The 17,176-nt window shown below is 42.8% G+C and overlaps 1 protein-coding gene across 3 annotated transcripts in view; it reads left to right on the top strand.

The window, feature by feature from the left end:
- The window catches only part of TMEFF1 (transmembrane protein with EGF like and two follistatin like domains 1), a 214,128-nt gene that overhangs the window by 152,805 nt on the left and 44,147 nt on the right, over nt 1–17,176 (top strand). For all 3 annotated transcript variants that reach the window (XM_034761448.1, XM_034761450.1, XM_034761449.1), the window contains exon 5: nt 11,807–11,903. In XM_034761448.1, coding sequence (XP_034617339.1) covers nt 11,807–11,903 — 97 coding nt within the window. The remainder of the gene's footprint in view (nt 1–11,806; nt 11,904–17,176) is intronic.

Raw genomic sequence — 17,176 nt, 5'->3', positions numbered from 1 at the left:
CTTTAGGGCCAAGCACTGCATTGGTCCTGCTGCAGGTGAGTCAACTGCAGGAGAACTACAGGGGCCATTGGGCCAAATTCTCCTGGATTTGCAACCTATGCAACCCCACTGGTTCCATTTTGTTGCAAACCAGGGATACTTTTTTCTACTTTTGTATGGCACGTGCAGTGACTAGCAACGTTCAAGTCACCAAGTCCAGATTAGCAAGCCAGTGTGTAGTGTCTGAAGTGGCTTAATGTAGGTCTGAGATGCCACTGGCAAATGATCAAAGTGGGAACTAATTTACAATGTGGTCCATATTCTGTGCCTGGTGTCCACAGTCACATTGTGCATTCTGGCAACTTCTAGCCATGTAAGAGATGATACCATGTGCCATTCAATGTTCTGAAATGGTTCAATACAGACCCTTGTTTCTGAGGAGGTTAAAGCCTGGAAGTTCTTTGGAGGGCTTGCGGGGGGGTCAGCAATCAGATGTTTATTTGGTATATTAGCATTATCCCATAATTCTGCTCAGTGTGCCTCAGGATTGAATGAGGACTCTTTAAGAACTTTATCCCAATCCCCAAAAGATTTGTGGGATTTCAGATGTGTCTTTGGAAGGTTCTGGAGGTCCTCAGAAGTTGGGAAGTTCAGGCTGGGAAGTTCATGATTTGATTGTATTCACGAGGTGTGTATGTGTATTTTGGGTGGGGGTGTATGTGGCAGAGTGGGCAACCATTGAATGGGTGTTGATTTTAATGTTCTAGTTATAATTCTCATTGCAGCATCAGGCTGCACATTGAGAGATATGTTATGTGAACTGCCTGCCCACATTGGAGTGCAATATTCAGTGGTTGAATATACCAGTGCATCGGCACCCACTTTGGCCCATCACCTAGGATAGTAAGTAGGGATATGAATTTAAGTCTTTAAAGGGAACTTTGGGGGGGGGGCGGTGGGTTCAATTTTGTCAAAGTTGTTTATTGTGATGCACAAAGGAGGATTGTAGACAAGTCAGACAAATTAAAGGGTGTTATTCAATCTTGTCTTATTTGGAGGGCTTTCTCAGACTACCATTGGTGGTTGGAGAGTGCAACAGTTCTGAAGTCACCAACTTAGAGGTTCGGTTGGCTCCAAGGGCTCATCTAAATCTGCTGAGATACTTAGTTGGTCCAAAGTGACAGACAATAGCTCATATGAGGGGAGATCCTCTGGGCTTGTTTCCTCTGGGCAGTTCTTACTGTTTCTCCACATACCAGAACTTCTTCTCTTCTGGTTCGACAATCCTTAACTTCTCTGCTGAGACTGCCAACGAGGATTCCAATTAGTGCCTGTTTTGGTAGTGTTGCTTTTGTGCTATTGTCAGCTGTTCACTAGGAACAAGTCTGAAACCACCAATCTATGTCAGATAGGCCATCAAACAGTTATCAGACAGTAATGACTTTGTCACTTCAGGCCTGCTCTTCAGATTCAGTTCACTGACCTCAAGGTGAAAGGTTCCATATTCTAGTACCAGTCTCTTAAACCTTCTAGACCCTCAGGGGGCAAGATTTCTAAGTGTCATGCTATGGGCATAGAATTAATTTTTTTCTCTTTCAGAGTAAAAATACATATAGCAGGTGTCTGTTTACCTAAGCAAGTGCATTTTATGTATTAAAATTAATTTTAGACAGATGGCAGCTGATCAATTCAGGCTTTCAAGCTGAGGAAATAGCATGCTTGCAATACAGATAGCGAAATTAATTATTACTAAAATCATTTGTTTTGAATTCCCAGTCTGTCTGAAATTTAGGAGCTAAAGTATCTTGTGATGAACGTTTGGCAGATTGCTTTTTATAATTAATAAAATGATAGACAGTATGTGCTTTTTAGTAGACTACCATCTGTTCCTTACCCTCCTTGGGCACAACAGTTACCCATGGTTGTCACACAGTCAGGCTTGTGTAAACATACAGATTTCAAAACCTTTATATTTTATAAATGTCAAAAGCTTCAATTTTTGCAGCTTTCTAAACATGTCAGTTACAGAAGGCGAAGAAGGATAATACGACGTTGCATTTCTATAGCAACTCCAATCTGAGAGTCTCAGAGTGATTTACAAACATTACGGGCCTGATTCTGTCCTAAATAGTGCCTTAAACCCCTATTAGTCCCATTTATTTCTGTAAGTTAGTAAAAGTGGCAACAAAACAAAATCTCACAACACTCTTGTGAGGCAAGGAAAGAAGACAAATATAGAGGGCCTGACTGTGCAGCCTTTAGTACTTAAGCTAGTAATGACTTCTGGGTGAGTGATCTCCTGGGTTAGTGCTTGCTATCCTAAGTAAGGGTATCACAATCAGGACCATAGAGAGGCTAAGAGACACATGTCTGGTCCTTATCTGAGGGGGCAGAGAATGAGGACTTCACTCCCCACTGTGCTGTCCTTGAAAGGGCTTGGCATAATTGCATTGCCTGTGTTCATGAAAGTGCAGGGACTGCTCCCTCATTACTCTTCTGGGCGTATGGTGACTTTCCTACCTCCTCACTATTGTATGTTGGTGCATAGTTTGCCAAATGCATATTTTTGAAGTTGTTTAGCTTCCCTTTGGAGCATCAGGAACTGGCTCCTGTGAAAACAGGACATAGGAATAGGTGAATAATAGTCTAGTCCTCCATGATGATTCTTATGCAGTCAGAGAAAACGCATCAAATGCTACCAAAAATGTTAACTTTGTCTGACATAACTGATTGTTAATACATAAGAACACTGTTTGTGAGTTAAATCTGCCAGATATGTAATATACCTAACACAGAACTACAAAAGCAAGGAAAAGAAAAATGAAAGCATCTAACATACCCTCTACTCCTCCATCCTGAGTCACACACCTCATCACTAGAACAACTGCCAGACAACACACTCCTACCTTAATTCTGCCTCAGAAGGCATGTCAGTCTTCAAACTCCCGCCCCGTCCCTAAACTCACAACCACGCTAAACAGAGAAAATGTCTCTCCTGCCATTATCTATAGCAGGGGTCGGCAACCTTTCAGAAGTGGTGTGCCGAGTCTTCATTTATTCACTTTAATTTAAGGTTTCGCATGCCAGTAATACATTTTGATGTTTTTAGAAGGTCTCTCTCTATAAGTCTATATATTATATAACTAAACTACTGTTGTATTGTAAAATAAACAAGGTTTTCAAAATGTTTAAGAAGCTTAATTTAAAATTAAATTAAAATGTTGATCTTACGCCGCCGGCCCGCTCAGCCCGCTGCTGGTCTGGGGTTCTGTTCACCTAGGCCAGCAGCGGGCTGAGCAGGGCCTGCAGCCGGAACCCCGGCTGGCAAGGGTACGGCAGCCAGAACCCCAGACCAGCAGTGGGCTGTGCGGGGCCGGCGGCCGAGACCCCAGACCAGCAGTGGGCTGAGCGGCTCAGCCAACTGCTGCTCAGGGGTTCCATTCGCCAGCTCCTGCCAGCTGGGATCCCGGCTGCCAGACCCTCTCAGCCTGCTGCCAGTCTGGGGTCCCGGCCCTGCCCACGTACAGTGGTTACCTACCTTCTCCCTGGTTCTGTCCCATTCTCTTCCTCTCTCTGTACTGAGCTGAGGGTGGGAGTATACTGAGCACAGGGCTGGGGGTGAAGGGTCTGGCCAGGAGCTAGAATGAGGGAGGGGGCTCAGGGTTGGGGCAGGAGGTTTGGGTGGGGGGCACTTACCTGGGCAGCTCCCATTTGATGCGAGAGGTGCAGGTGGGAATGTGTGTGTGGGGGGGGTGTTCAGGAGCTCCCGTTTGGTGCTCTGGGTTGGGGTGGGGATGTGGGGGGTGCAAGAGTCAGGGCAGAGGGCTGGGGGCATGTGAGGGGGGTGCAGGTGTCAGAGTGGGGGGACTGAGTATGTGTGGGGGTGCCAGAGTCAGGGCTGGGGTTGTGGGGGGGTGAAGGAGTCAAGCAGAGGGCTAGGTGTGTATGGGGGTACAGGACTCAGGGCAGGGGTCTGGGGGTGTGTGGGGCTGCAGGGCTCAGGGCAAAGGGCTGCGTGTGTGTGAGGGGGGATCAGGGCTCAGGGCAGAGGGCTGGGTGTGTGTGAGGGGGGTCAGGGCAGGGGGCTGGAGGGGATATGCCCCTATTCCACCACCCCCCTTCCCCAAGGCCCTGCCCCCGCTTCTTCTCTGCCTCTGCTGGGAGCAGTGAGCATGCTGACTCTGCTCCTTCCTGACCCCCTCCCTCACAAGGGCCATCAGCTTATTGGACGGCAGGGAGGGAGGGACGGAGAGGCGGAGGAGGGACAGGAACCCACCACGCTACTGGAAGAGGCAGGGGAGCCTGCAGTTCCTAGCTTCTGCCCATAGGTGTGTGCAGCACATTTCATTAGAGTGTGCACCCAGGGAGCCCTGCCCTAGCCCTGCCCCCGCCATGCCCTAGCCCTGCCCCCATCCACTCCCTCCTACTTCCCTCCCACTGTCTGCCCCCCTCAGAACTCCCAACCCCCCTGTTCCTTGTCTCCTGACTACCCCCTCCTGGGACCCCTGCCCCTAACTGCCCCCCAGGATCCCACCCCCTATCTAAGTCTCCCTGCTCCTTGTCCCCTGACTGCCCCCCTAGGACCCTACCCCCTACTTGTCCCCTGACTGCCCTGACCCTTATCCACACCCCTGCCCCCAGACAGACCCCCAGGACTCCCATGCCTATCCAATCACTCCCCGCCCCCTGACAGGACGCCCAGAACTCCCAACTCATACAACCTTTCCTGCCTGCCCCAACCCCTCTCCACACCCCTGCCTCCTGACAGGCCCCCCCAGCTCCTTGTCCCCTGACCACCACCCTCCAGAGACCTCCCCACCCTAACTGCCCCCCAGGACCCTCCTTGCTCCCTGTCCCCTGACTGCCCTGACCCCATCCACCCTCCACCCCCTGACAGACCCCAGGACTCCCATGCCCCATCCAACTCCCCCTGCTCCCTGACTGCCCCCTCCAGAGGACCCCCCCGCCCCTAACCACCCCACCTGGGATCCCACCCCTTATCCAACCCACCCTGCTCCCTATCCTCTGACTGCCCCCACCCCTTATCCAACCCCCCGGACCCGGACCCCTTACCATGAGGCTCCTAGCAGCATGTTTTGCTCCGTGCAGAGCCAGACACGCTGCCCCACGGGAGCAGGAGCCCCGCCCCTCAGAATGCTGCACGTGCGTGCGGCGGCATGGCTCCGGATGAGCGGGGAGCGTGTCTGTCTCCCCGCGGAGCCAAACACTGCCCCGCATGAGTGCGCAGCCCAGGCCCCCAGAGCGCTGCGCACGCGGTGGCATGGCTCCGGGGAGGAGGAAAGGCGGGGGAGGGGCCGGCAGCTTGCTGCACTTGGCCGGGCGCTCCGGCCTGGGAGCGCGGACCCCGCGGTTTGCCACGCCGGGCGAGTGCGGCCATTTGCCCACCCCTGCATTAGGGTGTGCCTGGGCACACCCCGTGCGCATGCCTATGCTCCTGCCCCCTGCCCCTGCACCGGGGGGGAGTGGAGGGAGGAGAAGAGTGGGCCGGGCTGGGCAGGATTTTTAATGGCACACCATTAAAAATCGGCTCGCGTGCCGTCTTTGGCACGCGTGCCATAGGTTGCCGACTCCTGATCTATAGTGATCTCATGGTTGAAGGCAAAGGTGCTGGGAGGCTTGCCCCCTACTGGGGCAGAGCTAAGGTTGCTGTGTGGTATTTTATGGTGAATGATGGATGTTCCATCAGTGAGGTGTGGATCTCTGGGTGGCAGGGCCAGCTTTAGGCCAATTCCCCGGAATCGGGCCCCGCGCCTAAGAGGGCCCTGCACCTTAGGCGCCTTTTTAATTTTCTTTACTCACCCAGCTGCGGTTCGCTCCGGGTCTTCGGCGGCATTTCGGCAGTGGGGGGTCCTTCAGTGCCGCGGAAGACCCGGAGCCGAGTGAAGGACCCCATGCTGCCAAAGACCTGGAGCAGACCCTCCGCCGCCGAAGTGCCGCTGAAGACCCGGAGCGCCACCGGGTATTCGAATTGTGCCCCATAGTTTCTAAAGCCGGCCGTGCTGGGTGGAAGAGGAGAACTCTGCTCCTAAACTGGGCAAACAGTTTGACAATGAACAGGATCTTCCACATTGGTAACCATTCCTTACATAAAGACTAGAAGCACGTAAGCCAGTGGAAAATTCAACTTTATCGAAAGATATGAACATTCAGAATAAATATGCTGTTTTTCATATAAAACAAAGGGTATGTCTACACTGCGGTCAGGGGTGTGACTGCAGTATGTGTAGACATACCCAAGCTGGCTTTGATCTAGCTAGCTTGAATACCAATAACCGTGAAGCTGCAACAACACGGGCTAGCCGCTCAAGTACATACCCAGGTCACAGCCAATGCTGCTGCAGTTTTGCTGCTATTGTTATTGGACTTAGCTTGATCAAAGCTACCTCAGGGATGTCTACACATGCTGAAGCCAACTTCTGATTGCAGTGTAGACATCTGTAGACAAAGAGGCTGAAGGCTTGCATTAACTGCAAAACAGAATACAGCCTTAACTATGGCATCATAATAGCATTTCCATAATCTGTCAGTCAGACAAGTCACTAGATCGTAGCCTTTAGCTACAGCCTCTGGTAAGGGGTGTTGTGGAGCTACACTGCCTCAAGGAGGTGCATTGGGAGGCATTTTTGTGCCTAGTTGTGCTAAGAGGAGCACAATAGGCGACACCCCTATTAAGAGGTGCAGCACACAACATGGTCAGCATGCAGGAGTGATAGAGCTCTGGTTCCCCCTACTTCCCAACCCCTTTTTGATAAGTTGCTCCTAAGAGGGACACCTCTCTAGCAGCCCTTGTATTCAGAACACAGAGGCTTCAGTTCTTAGGAGGGTGTGCAGGTCAGAGAGCAGTCCTTTCTGCATGGTCACATAAAGACTGGCCACAACTCCATAAACCCTAGTCACTCCATTCTGGTACAGTTTATTTATATTTCAGTTTCATAGGACTGGAGTGTGACTTTAGGCACAACCCTGAATAAAGTATGGGTGTGTATCCTGCACTAACCCGGGGTAGCCCTGGGAGACATTCAGACTCAGAGAGTATGTCTACAACAGCAAAGAAAATCCCGCAGCTGGTCCATGCCAGCGGGTTCGGGCTCATGGGGCTGTGTAGCCTTCCAGGCTTGGGCTGGAGCCTGATCTGTGGGACCCTGCTACCTTGCAGCATCCTAGAGCTTGGGCTCCAGCCAGAGCCCAGACATCTGCACAGCAATGAAGCAGCCTGAGCCCCATGAGCCTGAGTCAGCTGGCACAGGCCAGCCTTAGATGTCTAGTTGCTGTGTAGACATACCAAGAGAGTGAGCCTGGGCTGGTGTATGTGTGTGTGTATGTTAATTTGATGGGCCTGTAACAAAAGTAGGAGTGGGAAAAGAGGGGACAAATGAGCATTCATGGAGAACAAAATCAAGATGCTGAGAACAAAATTAATCAAGACAACACAGGATGTGAACAGAAGAAATTCTTTAATTGCCTATGCTCCAGTGCCAGAAGCCTGGGTAATAAACAAGAGGAATTGAATTGCTCATTTATGAGCATAAATTCAATCTAGTTGGTATTACTGAAACCTAGTGGGATAATTCGCATGATTGGAATGTAGAAATCAATGATTATAACCTATTTAGAAAGGATCGAGTAGGTAAAAGGGGAGGGAGAGTGGCATTCTGTCACAAATGGCATTACCAGTTTCTGAGTCACTGACAGCTTGGAAGAAAATGCTCTTGAATGTTTATGGATCAATGTCCCAACAGATAAAGCACAAAATTGGTACTAATTGGTGTCTTCTACAGACCACAAAATCACACTAGAGAAGAGGATGACCAGCTCTCTAAGCACTTTTCTTTAATGTGTGGTGTGAGGAGGGAAACCTCTGTGATCATGGAGGACTTTAATCTGAGTGACACATGTTTAGGCCTGGAAGGATTAGATTTTTATCAGTTAATGTTGGTAAACATTGATTTCACTGTACACACACAAATCAATAAAAATATTTCTGTTGATGATAACACCAATTTTAGCACAGTTTGTTTTAAGGCTATTTACTGTGTATATTTTGATATGTGATGTTGACAATTTATGCTTTAGCAAAAAGAACAGGAGTACTTGTGGCACCTTAGAGACTAACAAATTTGTTAGTCTCTAAGGTGCCACAAGTACTCCTGTTCTTTTTGCGGATACAGACTAACACGGCTGCTACTCTGAAACCTATGCTTTAGCTGTTATAAAGCTTTAACTTTTTGAATCTCCACATCTACTGTCATTACATTATTGTCTGTTCCCCTCATAGTTTCTTGCAACTCTGAAAACTTAGTGATTAAAAATAGAAAATATGCATAAAAATAAGCATCAATATTAGCTGTTGAAATAAAAAAAAAATGAATTCTACCAAGTCTACATATGCTAGAGGCCTCATGCTGCCAATGTTAAAACATCCTGAGAATTTCTAAATACTATAGATGAGAATTGCCTAACTGACAAAGTGGTGCATCCAACATAGAGGAATTCTAGCTTAGACCTCATCTTGACAGATAAAGAGGAAATGATCACAGTACTAAAAATTAGTGGTAGCTTAGATACAAGTGCTCGTGACATTATTTTCTTTGAATATAACAAATGAAATAAATTCCAAACAAGTAATATATATATATATGATGTTTGAAAAGGGCCAATTTCATGAACCTTTGATTTTTCAGTAAGTATTGGAGCATTGGGGAAGTTCCAGAAGACTGCAAGAAAACTAATTTAGCTGTTTAGCTTAGCAAAGAGAAGGTTACAAGGTGACTTGATTACAGTCTATATGTTCCTACATTAGGAATAAATATTTAATAATGGGCTCTTCAGTCTAGCAAAGATATAACATGATCCAAAGGCTGGAAATTGAAGGTACACCAATTCAGACTAGACATAAGGTGTACATTTTTAACAGTGAGGATACTTAACCATTAGAACAGTTTACCAAGGGTTATAGTGGATTCTCCATCATTGACCATTTTAAAATCAAGATGGGATGTTTTTCTAAAAGATCTGCTTTAGGAATTATTTTGGGGAAAGTTCTATGGCCTGGAAGGTCTAGTCTACAGGAGGTCGGACTAGATTGTTGCAGCTGGCCCCTTCTGGCCTTGAAATCTATGATAGAAGGATGTTGATAAATTGGAGAGGGTTCAGAGAAGAGCCACAGGAATAATTAAAAGATTGGAAAACATGCCTTATAGTGCAAGACTATCTATTTAGTTTAACAAAGAAAAGTTTAAGGGGTGACTTGATCACAGTTTATAAATATGTGGGGAATAGAAATTTGATAATAGAGGACTCTTAATCTAGCAGACAAAGGCATAATAAGATTTTATGGCTGGAATTTGAAAATAGACAAATTCAGACTAGAAATGAGATTCCAATTTACAATAATGAGGATGATTAACCAGAGAACAATTGGCCCAGGGTTTGATGGATTCTCCATCTCTGGAAACTTTAAAATCAAGATTGGATGTTTTTCCAAAAGGTGTGCTCTAGTTCAAACAGGAATTGATTCAGGGAAGTCCTATGGTCTGTTGGAGGTCAGATTATGATTATGACAATAGTCCCTTCTGTCTTTATAATCTATGAATCTGAAGTTATACCAGCTATAAATTATTACATCCACCACTCCTCATGCTTTCTCAGCTGTGCTGTCCGCTGAGTAAGAAATGGAGCCAAGACTTTACTCATCTCTTTATCTATCTAATCCCAGTTTACCTGCTCCAGGTGCATCTACACCCAAGGTCCAAGAAGCCACGTATAGGAACAAGGGGACTTCTTCCTGTTCCATACTCCCAGGCATGCTGTATTTAAGGGATACCAACAACTTAGAATTTACACTTCTAGCTTAATTTGTTTAACTGACTGTTGTTGCCAATAGCACACAAGACTACTATAAGAGAAGGAGATGAGAGAAAATACTTCTCTCTGTTACTAACTTTATCTTTAACAACATTTTGTATTTTATATAGTCAATTTTACTGTTTCAGTATAGTCAGTTTTCCCTGTTTGAGTCTTTTAAAAGTCAACAAAACAGAGAAAATCACTTTAGAAGTAGGAAAATGTGGTTGTAAAAACCACAAACATTTGGCAGTGTGACTCAGGGACAGGTTAGTATCTGAAATTATTTTAAACAATTTTTTTTTAATTCACTGCATTGCAATGTTGGAGTGTTCCTTTAATGGTATTATTGAGATTGAAAATTTACCTGCAGAACTCCAAATGTAAAAAAAAATAGGACATTAAATTAATCACATTATTTTAAGCTATTTCTCTGCAATATTATTTTTAGTCCAGTATGGAAAAAATTGTGTTCTTAAAAGGATAAAGACAGATTTAATTCTTTAAGATGCACTGAGAATAAATAGAAATGTGTTATAAAATATAACTAGACACAGTTTTGGTTGTGTTTGATAATTTTATATTTATATTGCCCATCTAACATTAAAATATGTTTGATTTTTAATGTGTTTTTGGTTCAAGTAGATTTTATATTTAGCTTTAACTTGGCCACTAATAAAGGCAAGAAAGCTGTGACAATAGTTTAGAAAAAATGTGAGCTTTGAAATATGAAACATGTTTTCATATTATGCTTTCATGGTGAGTTTTTAATTTAGAATCAATTAACAGAAATGTAGGTCATTATGGTGTGTAGGGATCCTGTAGTGTGCAGAGATTCACAGTGATCGGACAAGCAAGGTTTGACATGTGATAATGTCTTTAAAATACACCATGTCCTTCTAACAATGCAGTACTTTTGGCCCAGTGAACTTTTTGTACCTTTGAAGAGCTTAATATTCTTATAGTTACATTGTTCTGCACTTTGAATTTGAAAACTATATTTTTATTGATCAGCTTGATATTTTTTATGAACTCGTGGAGAAAAAAAGATAACACTATTCACTATAATATTCCACCAAATGTGTCATAACAGTTATAAATTAGGCATCTATCAAATTCTAGATTGTCCTGCATCAGAACATTGTGGATCTACATTTTCCTCCCATGTGACTGATGAGCTGTGATGTCAGTGTGAACCACAAGAATAATGCTGTTGCCTGTAGGACCAATGTTTTTGAACCTTGGAGATATGCTCTATCTTCTACAGGAAGTTCCATTTCTACCAGTATCTTATCAGGATAATGCACTGGGTCTTCTGTTTGTCCTAAACCACTGATGAAAAGGAATAAGGCTGAAACTATGAGAAATTAGTATAATCTAGTACAAAATGAAAGAAAATCTATCCTCGCATACACAGAGGAAAAAATCATTATATGTAATAAGTAGTTATATGGAACTATGTCTATAATTACAGAACTTCAGTTAAAATATTTTCCCTTCTTTCTGCTTGGCTATGTATATGTTCTTTACCTGAACATTATTAAATTACTAGTCAAATGGCATTAAAAGGTGCATGTTTTATATGGTATTAGTGGCAAATAAAGTTTCCTTTAAATGAGCTAGTATGTATATTAGTGTCAGATTTAGAGAACTGAGGAAAATCAATAGCAAATCACTCTGTACAATAAAGGAGTAGTAAATAACCAATGAAGCAATGTTTTTTTGTTTGTTTTTTGTTTTTGTGTGCTATCTTGTAATTGTTATCACTCTATCAAACCTTAGTTGTTGCCCAATTTTGGAAGAAGTAATACTAGTGAGGCTAATGACTGTGCTATAAATATATGACAATGCTATGCCTACAAGCTGCTTTCCTGTTGAAAGGCAAACTAATTTGTGTAGACAGAGTCATAGCATAATGTGAAAGAAGTTACATTTTCTGATGACACTGCCTTGTTTTATTTAGAGTATGAAGGATCTGGAACAGAAGTTCACAGAAAACACTCCAAATGTGGGGCTTGCAAATACAGGGCTGAGTGTGATGAAGATGCAGAAAATGTTGGGTAAGTAATAAGTTTCCTTCCAAAAAAACAAAGGAAAAAGAAAAAGATAAAAACATGGTAATATTCCTGACAGTAATCTTCACCTTTCATATGTGAAATCCTGCAGCTATTTGGTAGAATTGCACGTGAATATATGTAAACAAGGAGCTACATGTAAGTATTTATTTTCTGCTTTACTTTAAAGCCTTCACAAATGGTTTTTACTTCATTGGCACAAATATCACATTTCAGCTTGATTTCTGATTAAGGACATTATAAATACGTTATTAAAATATGAATAAATAAAGGAGTCTATCAATATCATTACAATAAAATAGCTTTAATGAGTTTTTTTAAGTCAGGTAAGAAGGAATAAGGAATCTTTTAAAAAAAAAGAAATCACAAAAATGTTAGTCCACTTCTCAGTTCAGATTTATTATCTACTGTAGCCCATAAAATAGTATAGGCATTTGCCAAGGCTGTCATTTCTGTCAAAATAAACTTCAGATCAAAATATTGAGCTAAACTTGGGATCTGATTCAGTAATTTTTTTCTAAGTCATTGTGACATTTGACCTCTGAAACACACCCTTGGGAAGCCCCTCTTATGAAAAGAAAAATATCTGTCAGTTGTCAAAATTCAAAGTAAAGGACCATGCAAGGAACAGCTTTTAGAGAATTTTAAAGAAAATCCATAGGGCACAAGCAGATGTGTAAATTAGATTGCATTGAGGCCCTGATTACACTACATCATATTTATATTGCATCTAACAATATATTTAGGCTGTTAGTTTGGTACCTTAGAGGACAGTGCTATATATTGTCATGCAAGAGACAGCCCTCAGGGTGGCCATATGAGGCTTTAGCCCTTTAGGCTTTGGGAAGAAAGAAGTTAAAAGGTTTTGCATTCCAGATTAGCAAGTAGTCACACATTGGCATTGCAGTGCTGAAGGAGGTTATCTTTAGTGGCTGCTGTATGATGAATACTGGCGCTATAGTTGCTGAGGCTCTGGGTAAGGTGTTGTGGGAAATATCATAGGAGAGGTATTTGCATCGGGCACAGTTTGGTGTAGTGAAGGAAAGAACATTTTAGAGATGAAAAGTTGTTTGAAAGTCACAAATCTGAGGAGCAACGGTCCCCTTTAGCCCAACTGGAATATATTAGAAGGGAAGCAGCCCTTACTTAAATGACACTCCAATACAAAAATGAAAGACCATTTCCTTTATTGGATGTTATTTTGAACTCTTCTTATGAATCATTTCCTGAGCACCATCCATCTCTTTGCACTGAATGAGGCAGGGATCTTGTGGAAAAAAACAGTATGTGATGATGTAATTAAGGACTGTTTCATGATATTGTGATACTTCCCGGGGTACCCACAGTTGTGATGCACCTTTTTACCACCTGCCCTTAGTGTGAGGATGTCTTGTCTGTGCCTTTTGTGGTTCAACTCCCTGACTCCACCAGTCTCTGGCAACACAAACACTGCCTTCCAGGCCTCACTCTGGTTGTACAGGTTAGTGATATTTGTGATGTTGTTGTAGCTATGTTGGTCCCAGGATATTAGAAAGACCAGGTGGGTGAGGTAATATCTTTTATTGGACCAACTTCTGTTGATGAGAGAGACAAGCTTTCGAGCTTACACAGAGCTCTTCTCCAGACCTGAAGAAGTTGGTCCAAAAAAAGATACTATTTCACCCATCTTGTCTCTCAGGTTAGTGATAGGCACACACAGTCTGCCAACTCCTCTGGGCATTCCTCTGTAGTGTTCAGCCTCTGTTCCACTGAACACTCTCAAAATTCTTAGATTTCCTATTCCCTAAGGAATAGTATACCTCAGCTTACTAGTTTTAAATCAGGATCACCACTCCACTTAACACACAGCACTTAGATAGACTTATTTTTGTTTGTAGTATAAATATATTGTCGAAGAACAAAGATTCAAATAATGGAAAGTAAGAATACTGGAAACAAATGGTTACATATAAAACAAAATCATAACATGCTTTCTAGAGCCTAAACTTAACTCACAGGATGTTCCCTTTTTCCTACAGAATAGCCTACCCAAAGTCTCTGCACCCCCAGATAGACAAGACCAAACCTTTGAGCTGCACCTGAAAATAGGGTCCCACCCTTTGTGCTGTTTACTTCTTCCTGTTGATTTTCCTCTGAAGTCTCCACAATCTCTGAAGTAGCTTTTGACTCAGTATGCTAACAGATTGCTATGATAACACACACAATACAAAATGGGCTGCCATGGAGATAAGTGTTTCCCAGCTCCAGTCTGGAGAAGCTTGTGTAAGGCATGACCTTTTTTAACTGCAGACCTCAAGAACATGATTTTTAGTATATATATATATATCTAACGCCTCACTTATTTTCCATACATGCATCTTGCAATGATTATGATGACCAGTGTAATACAAGCTGTCATTAGAAACCTTACATGACATTCTTTTGGTGAACCCAGGTGGTCCCTGTCACTCTGTGTGCTCAGCCAGTTGGCATCAAGAGGTTCTTGGGTCACAGATATGTACACATAAGGGGCAGGATTAAGGTTGCCTGTGCAACCTTAATGCTCGTGCTTCCTAACTTTTGAATACCTGACTTTTCAACATAAATAACTTCATTTGGACACAAAGGGATTTTGTTTATGTAGTTATCAATGCTCTATCTATCTATCTATCTATCTATCTATCTATCTATCTATCTATCTATCTATCTATCGAAATAGATTAAAAACAAATTCTGTTATGTGCAACTGAGTTATGCCCCAAGATTAAGTTTAGCTCTTTTAAACTTTCATTCTCATTAAAGAAACTGAATCGTGATTCTCGAAATAGCTCTTAATTCAGTTTTTTAACTAAAATTAGAGTTTATAACATTCTAGTGGTCTGTGATCAGAACTGAAACACATTTTTATTACGCAAGAACATGCAGAGCTTGAAGAACTCAGGCTTTACATTGGGTTTTGTATTTTTTTCATTTTGTTTGATGCTCCAGAAATGTTATCTAGTTAGAACATAAGTGGTAGGAGTGCATGGTAAATTAAATGCAAAAATATAAACAACTTTATCACTTTTACAGTGTCTCTGCAGAAATTGTTATTGTTGACTTTAATGTTAAGTGGACTGATTAAGAGAAAAGTGACGTCTGAGCAGATGGTTGTCACAAACGACATGCCACAGTTGGAAAATTTAATGTTCAGATGGATGCAAATTAGTATACTGTGTAATATTCCTGTATAATAATGCAGAAAGAAATTATGTTGAGGAAACATCTTAGAAATCTAATTCATCATTGTTTTTCATTTCATATATCAGTGATAATTATAATATATATTTCTAGAAGTAAACAGACTTTTATGTAAAGGCTTTTAAATACTATATAATAAGCATTAACACATGCACAAAAAATCTCAAGTTCGTATGCACAGAATATGGTTACAATACAGCATATTTTTATATAAGAGAGATAATGTGGCTGATGAAATGTCTTTTATGGGACCAACTTTTGTTGGTGGAAGCTTTCAAGCATCACAGAGCTCTTCCTCAGGCCTGGAGAAGATAACCAGGGTGTCTAAGCTAAATACACGGTGGGACACATTGTTAAGCATAAGATGTTCGCACGTTGTAGGAGACCACTTAAAATGAAGTGAGCAATTAACAACTCTGCAATCGTAGGACAATCAAGGGTTAGCTTGCATTAGGGGGTGTTAGAAATTGTTGTAATGGGCCATAAAACCAGTGTCTTGGCAGCATCTCTGGATTCGGGCTAGCATCAGGCGTTGGCTGGTCTGGCCAGTCCTCGCGTTGGCCACCGATCACCATGGTCTCCCCACCAGGCATCTGGTCTCTCCAGTGACTGAGCTTCAAGTGAGCTCTGGGTTTTTATACTTCCTGTCCTGCGCCTTGACCTCTGAGGGGCTGGTGCAGGGTTTGCTGGCTCCGCCCACTTTGGTGTCCAGAGAGGCTCGTCCCTCTCCAGGGCAGCGGGGAGCCAGACCACCTCACTACAGGGTGGTCTTAAGTTTCCGCAGACAGAGGCCTGGTTTACACTAAAAAGTTGGGTTGACCCAGCTTCATCACTCCAACGGTTTGAAAAATTCCCATCTCTGCGCAATGTAGTTAAGCTGACTAACTTCTGGTGAAGACAGTGCTAGGTTGATGGAAAAATTCTACCACCTCTCAGGGAGGTGGATTATCTACACTGACAGGAGAATCCCTTCCATCAGTGTAGGTAGCATCTAAACTGAAGCGTTACAGAGGTGCAACTGCAGCTGTGCCGCTGTAGCATTTCAAGAGTAGACAAACCCTCAGTCACCTTCCTGTGTACCCTCATCCTCCATACAAGAGGAGGGTTTAAGGGATCTCAGCACAGGCTGAATCCCCGGTTGAAGGCTACTGGAGTAAGGCTGGATAAATCTTACTGGAGTAAGGCTGGATAAACCACACTGGACCCAAATAACTGCCTGGTAGTTAAAAAGTAGGGTGGGAGGGCAGCTTCACTCTAATTCCCATATATATGTTTTGGAATTCATTTAACAGAGTTGTGGGCTGCTGCATTAAACCCATTCCTGTTGAATTTGTCCGGTTTCCTGCAGGTTTGGAGTAGTATGAGATTGTTGTATAATGGGCACTAAAAACTATAGATTTAGCAGTAAAAAAGAAATGTGTTTTGAGTTGAATTTTGAAATGGTTTGGGAATGAAACCTGGTGAGAAGGGGAGTCAGATATGCCAATATAACGTTTGAGGCATTCTTGGAGGTTGGTATGTTCTAAAGCTGTAAAAAAGGCTAAGGCGGATAAATAATGTAGGGCAGCAACTGAAACCTCCATAGTTGGTTTCCCTTAGTTATACCCTAGGAAAACTACATTGTAACTTTTTCCAGCCTATATTGTACTTTTCAGTGATGTTGTGTTTGCTCATGTAATAGTAAGTAACAGACAATCCTACTAATATGCAATATTATATTCAATAGTATTGAAACATTTAAAACACTGTTGCATAAATCTCAAATAAACATACATATGTATGTAGTATAAGTTTTTAATCTGTATAGTATAATGTTTTAATCAACTGCTTTTTCAGTGCAAGGAGCATTTAGGTCTACGTGTTTTTAATATTATTACAAGGAGCAAGAACAGTCAATTTTTTATAGCTGAAACAAACGTCACCTGATGCAGATTTGATAAAGAATCTAAAGAACAATAAAATACCTTCATTTTGGTCCGAATATTAAAAGTTGTAGCCATTAATGGATATCAGGGATGCCTAATTCATTTTTCCATCTC

This window comes from Trachemys scripta, chromosome 2, assembly GCF_013100865.1.
Source record: "Trachemys scripta elegans isolate TJP31775 chromosome 2, CAS_Tse_1.0, whole genome shotgun sequence".
NCBI classification, from domain to species: domain Eukaryota; kingdom Metazoa; phylum Chordata; order Testudines; family Emydidae; genus Trachemys; species Trachemys scripta.
The sequence above is the reverse complement of the archived record's forward strand: the minus strand, read 5'-3'. Positions and strand labels throughout refer to the sequence as shown.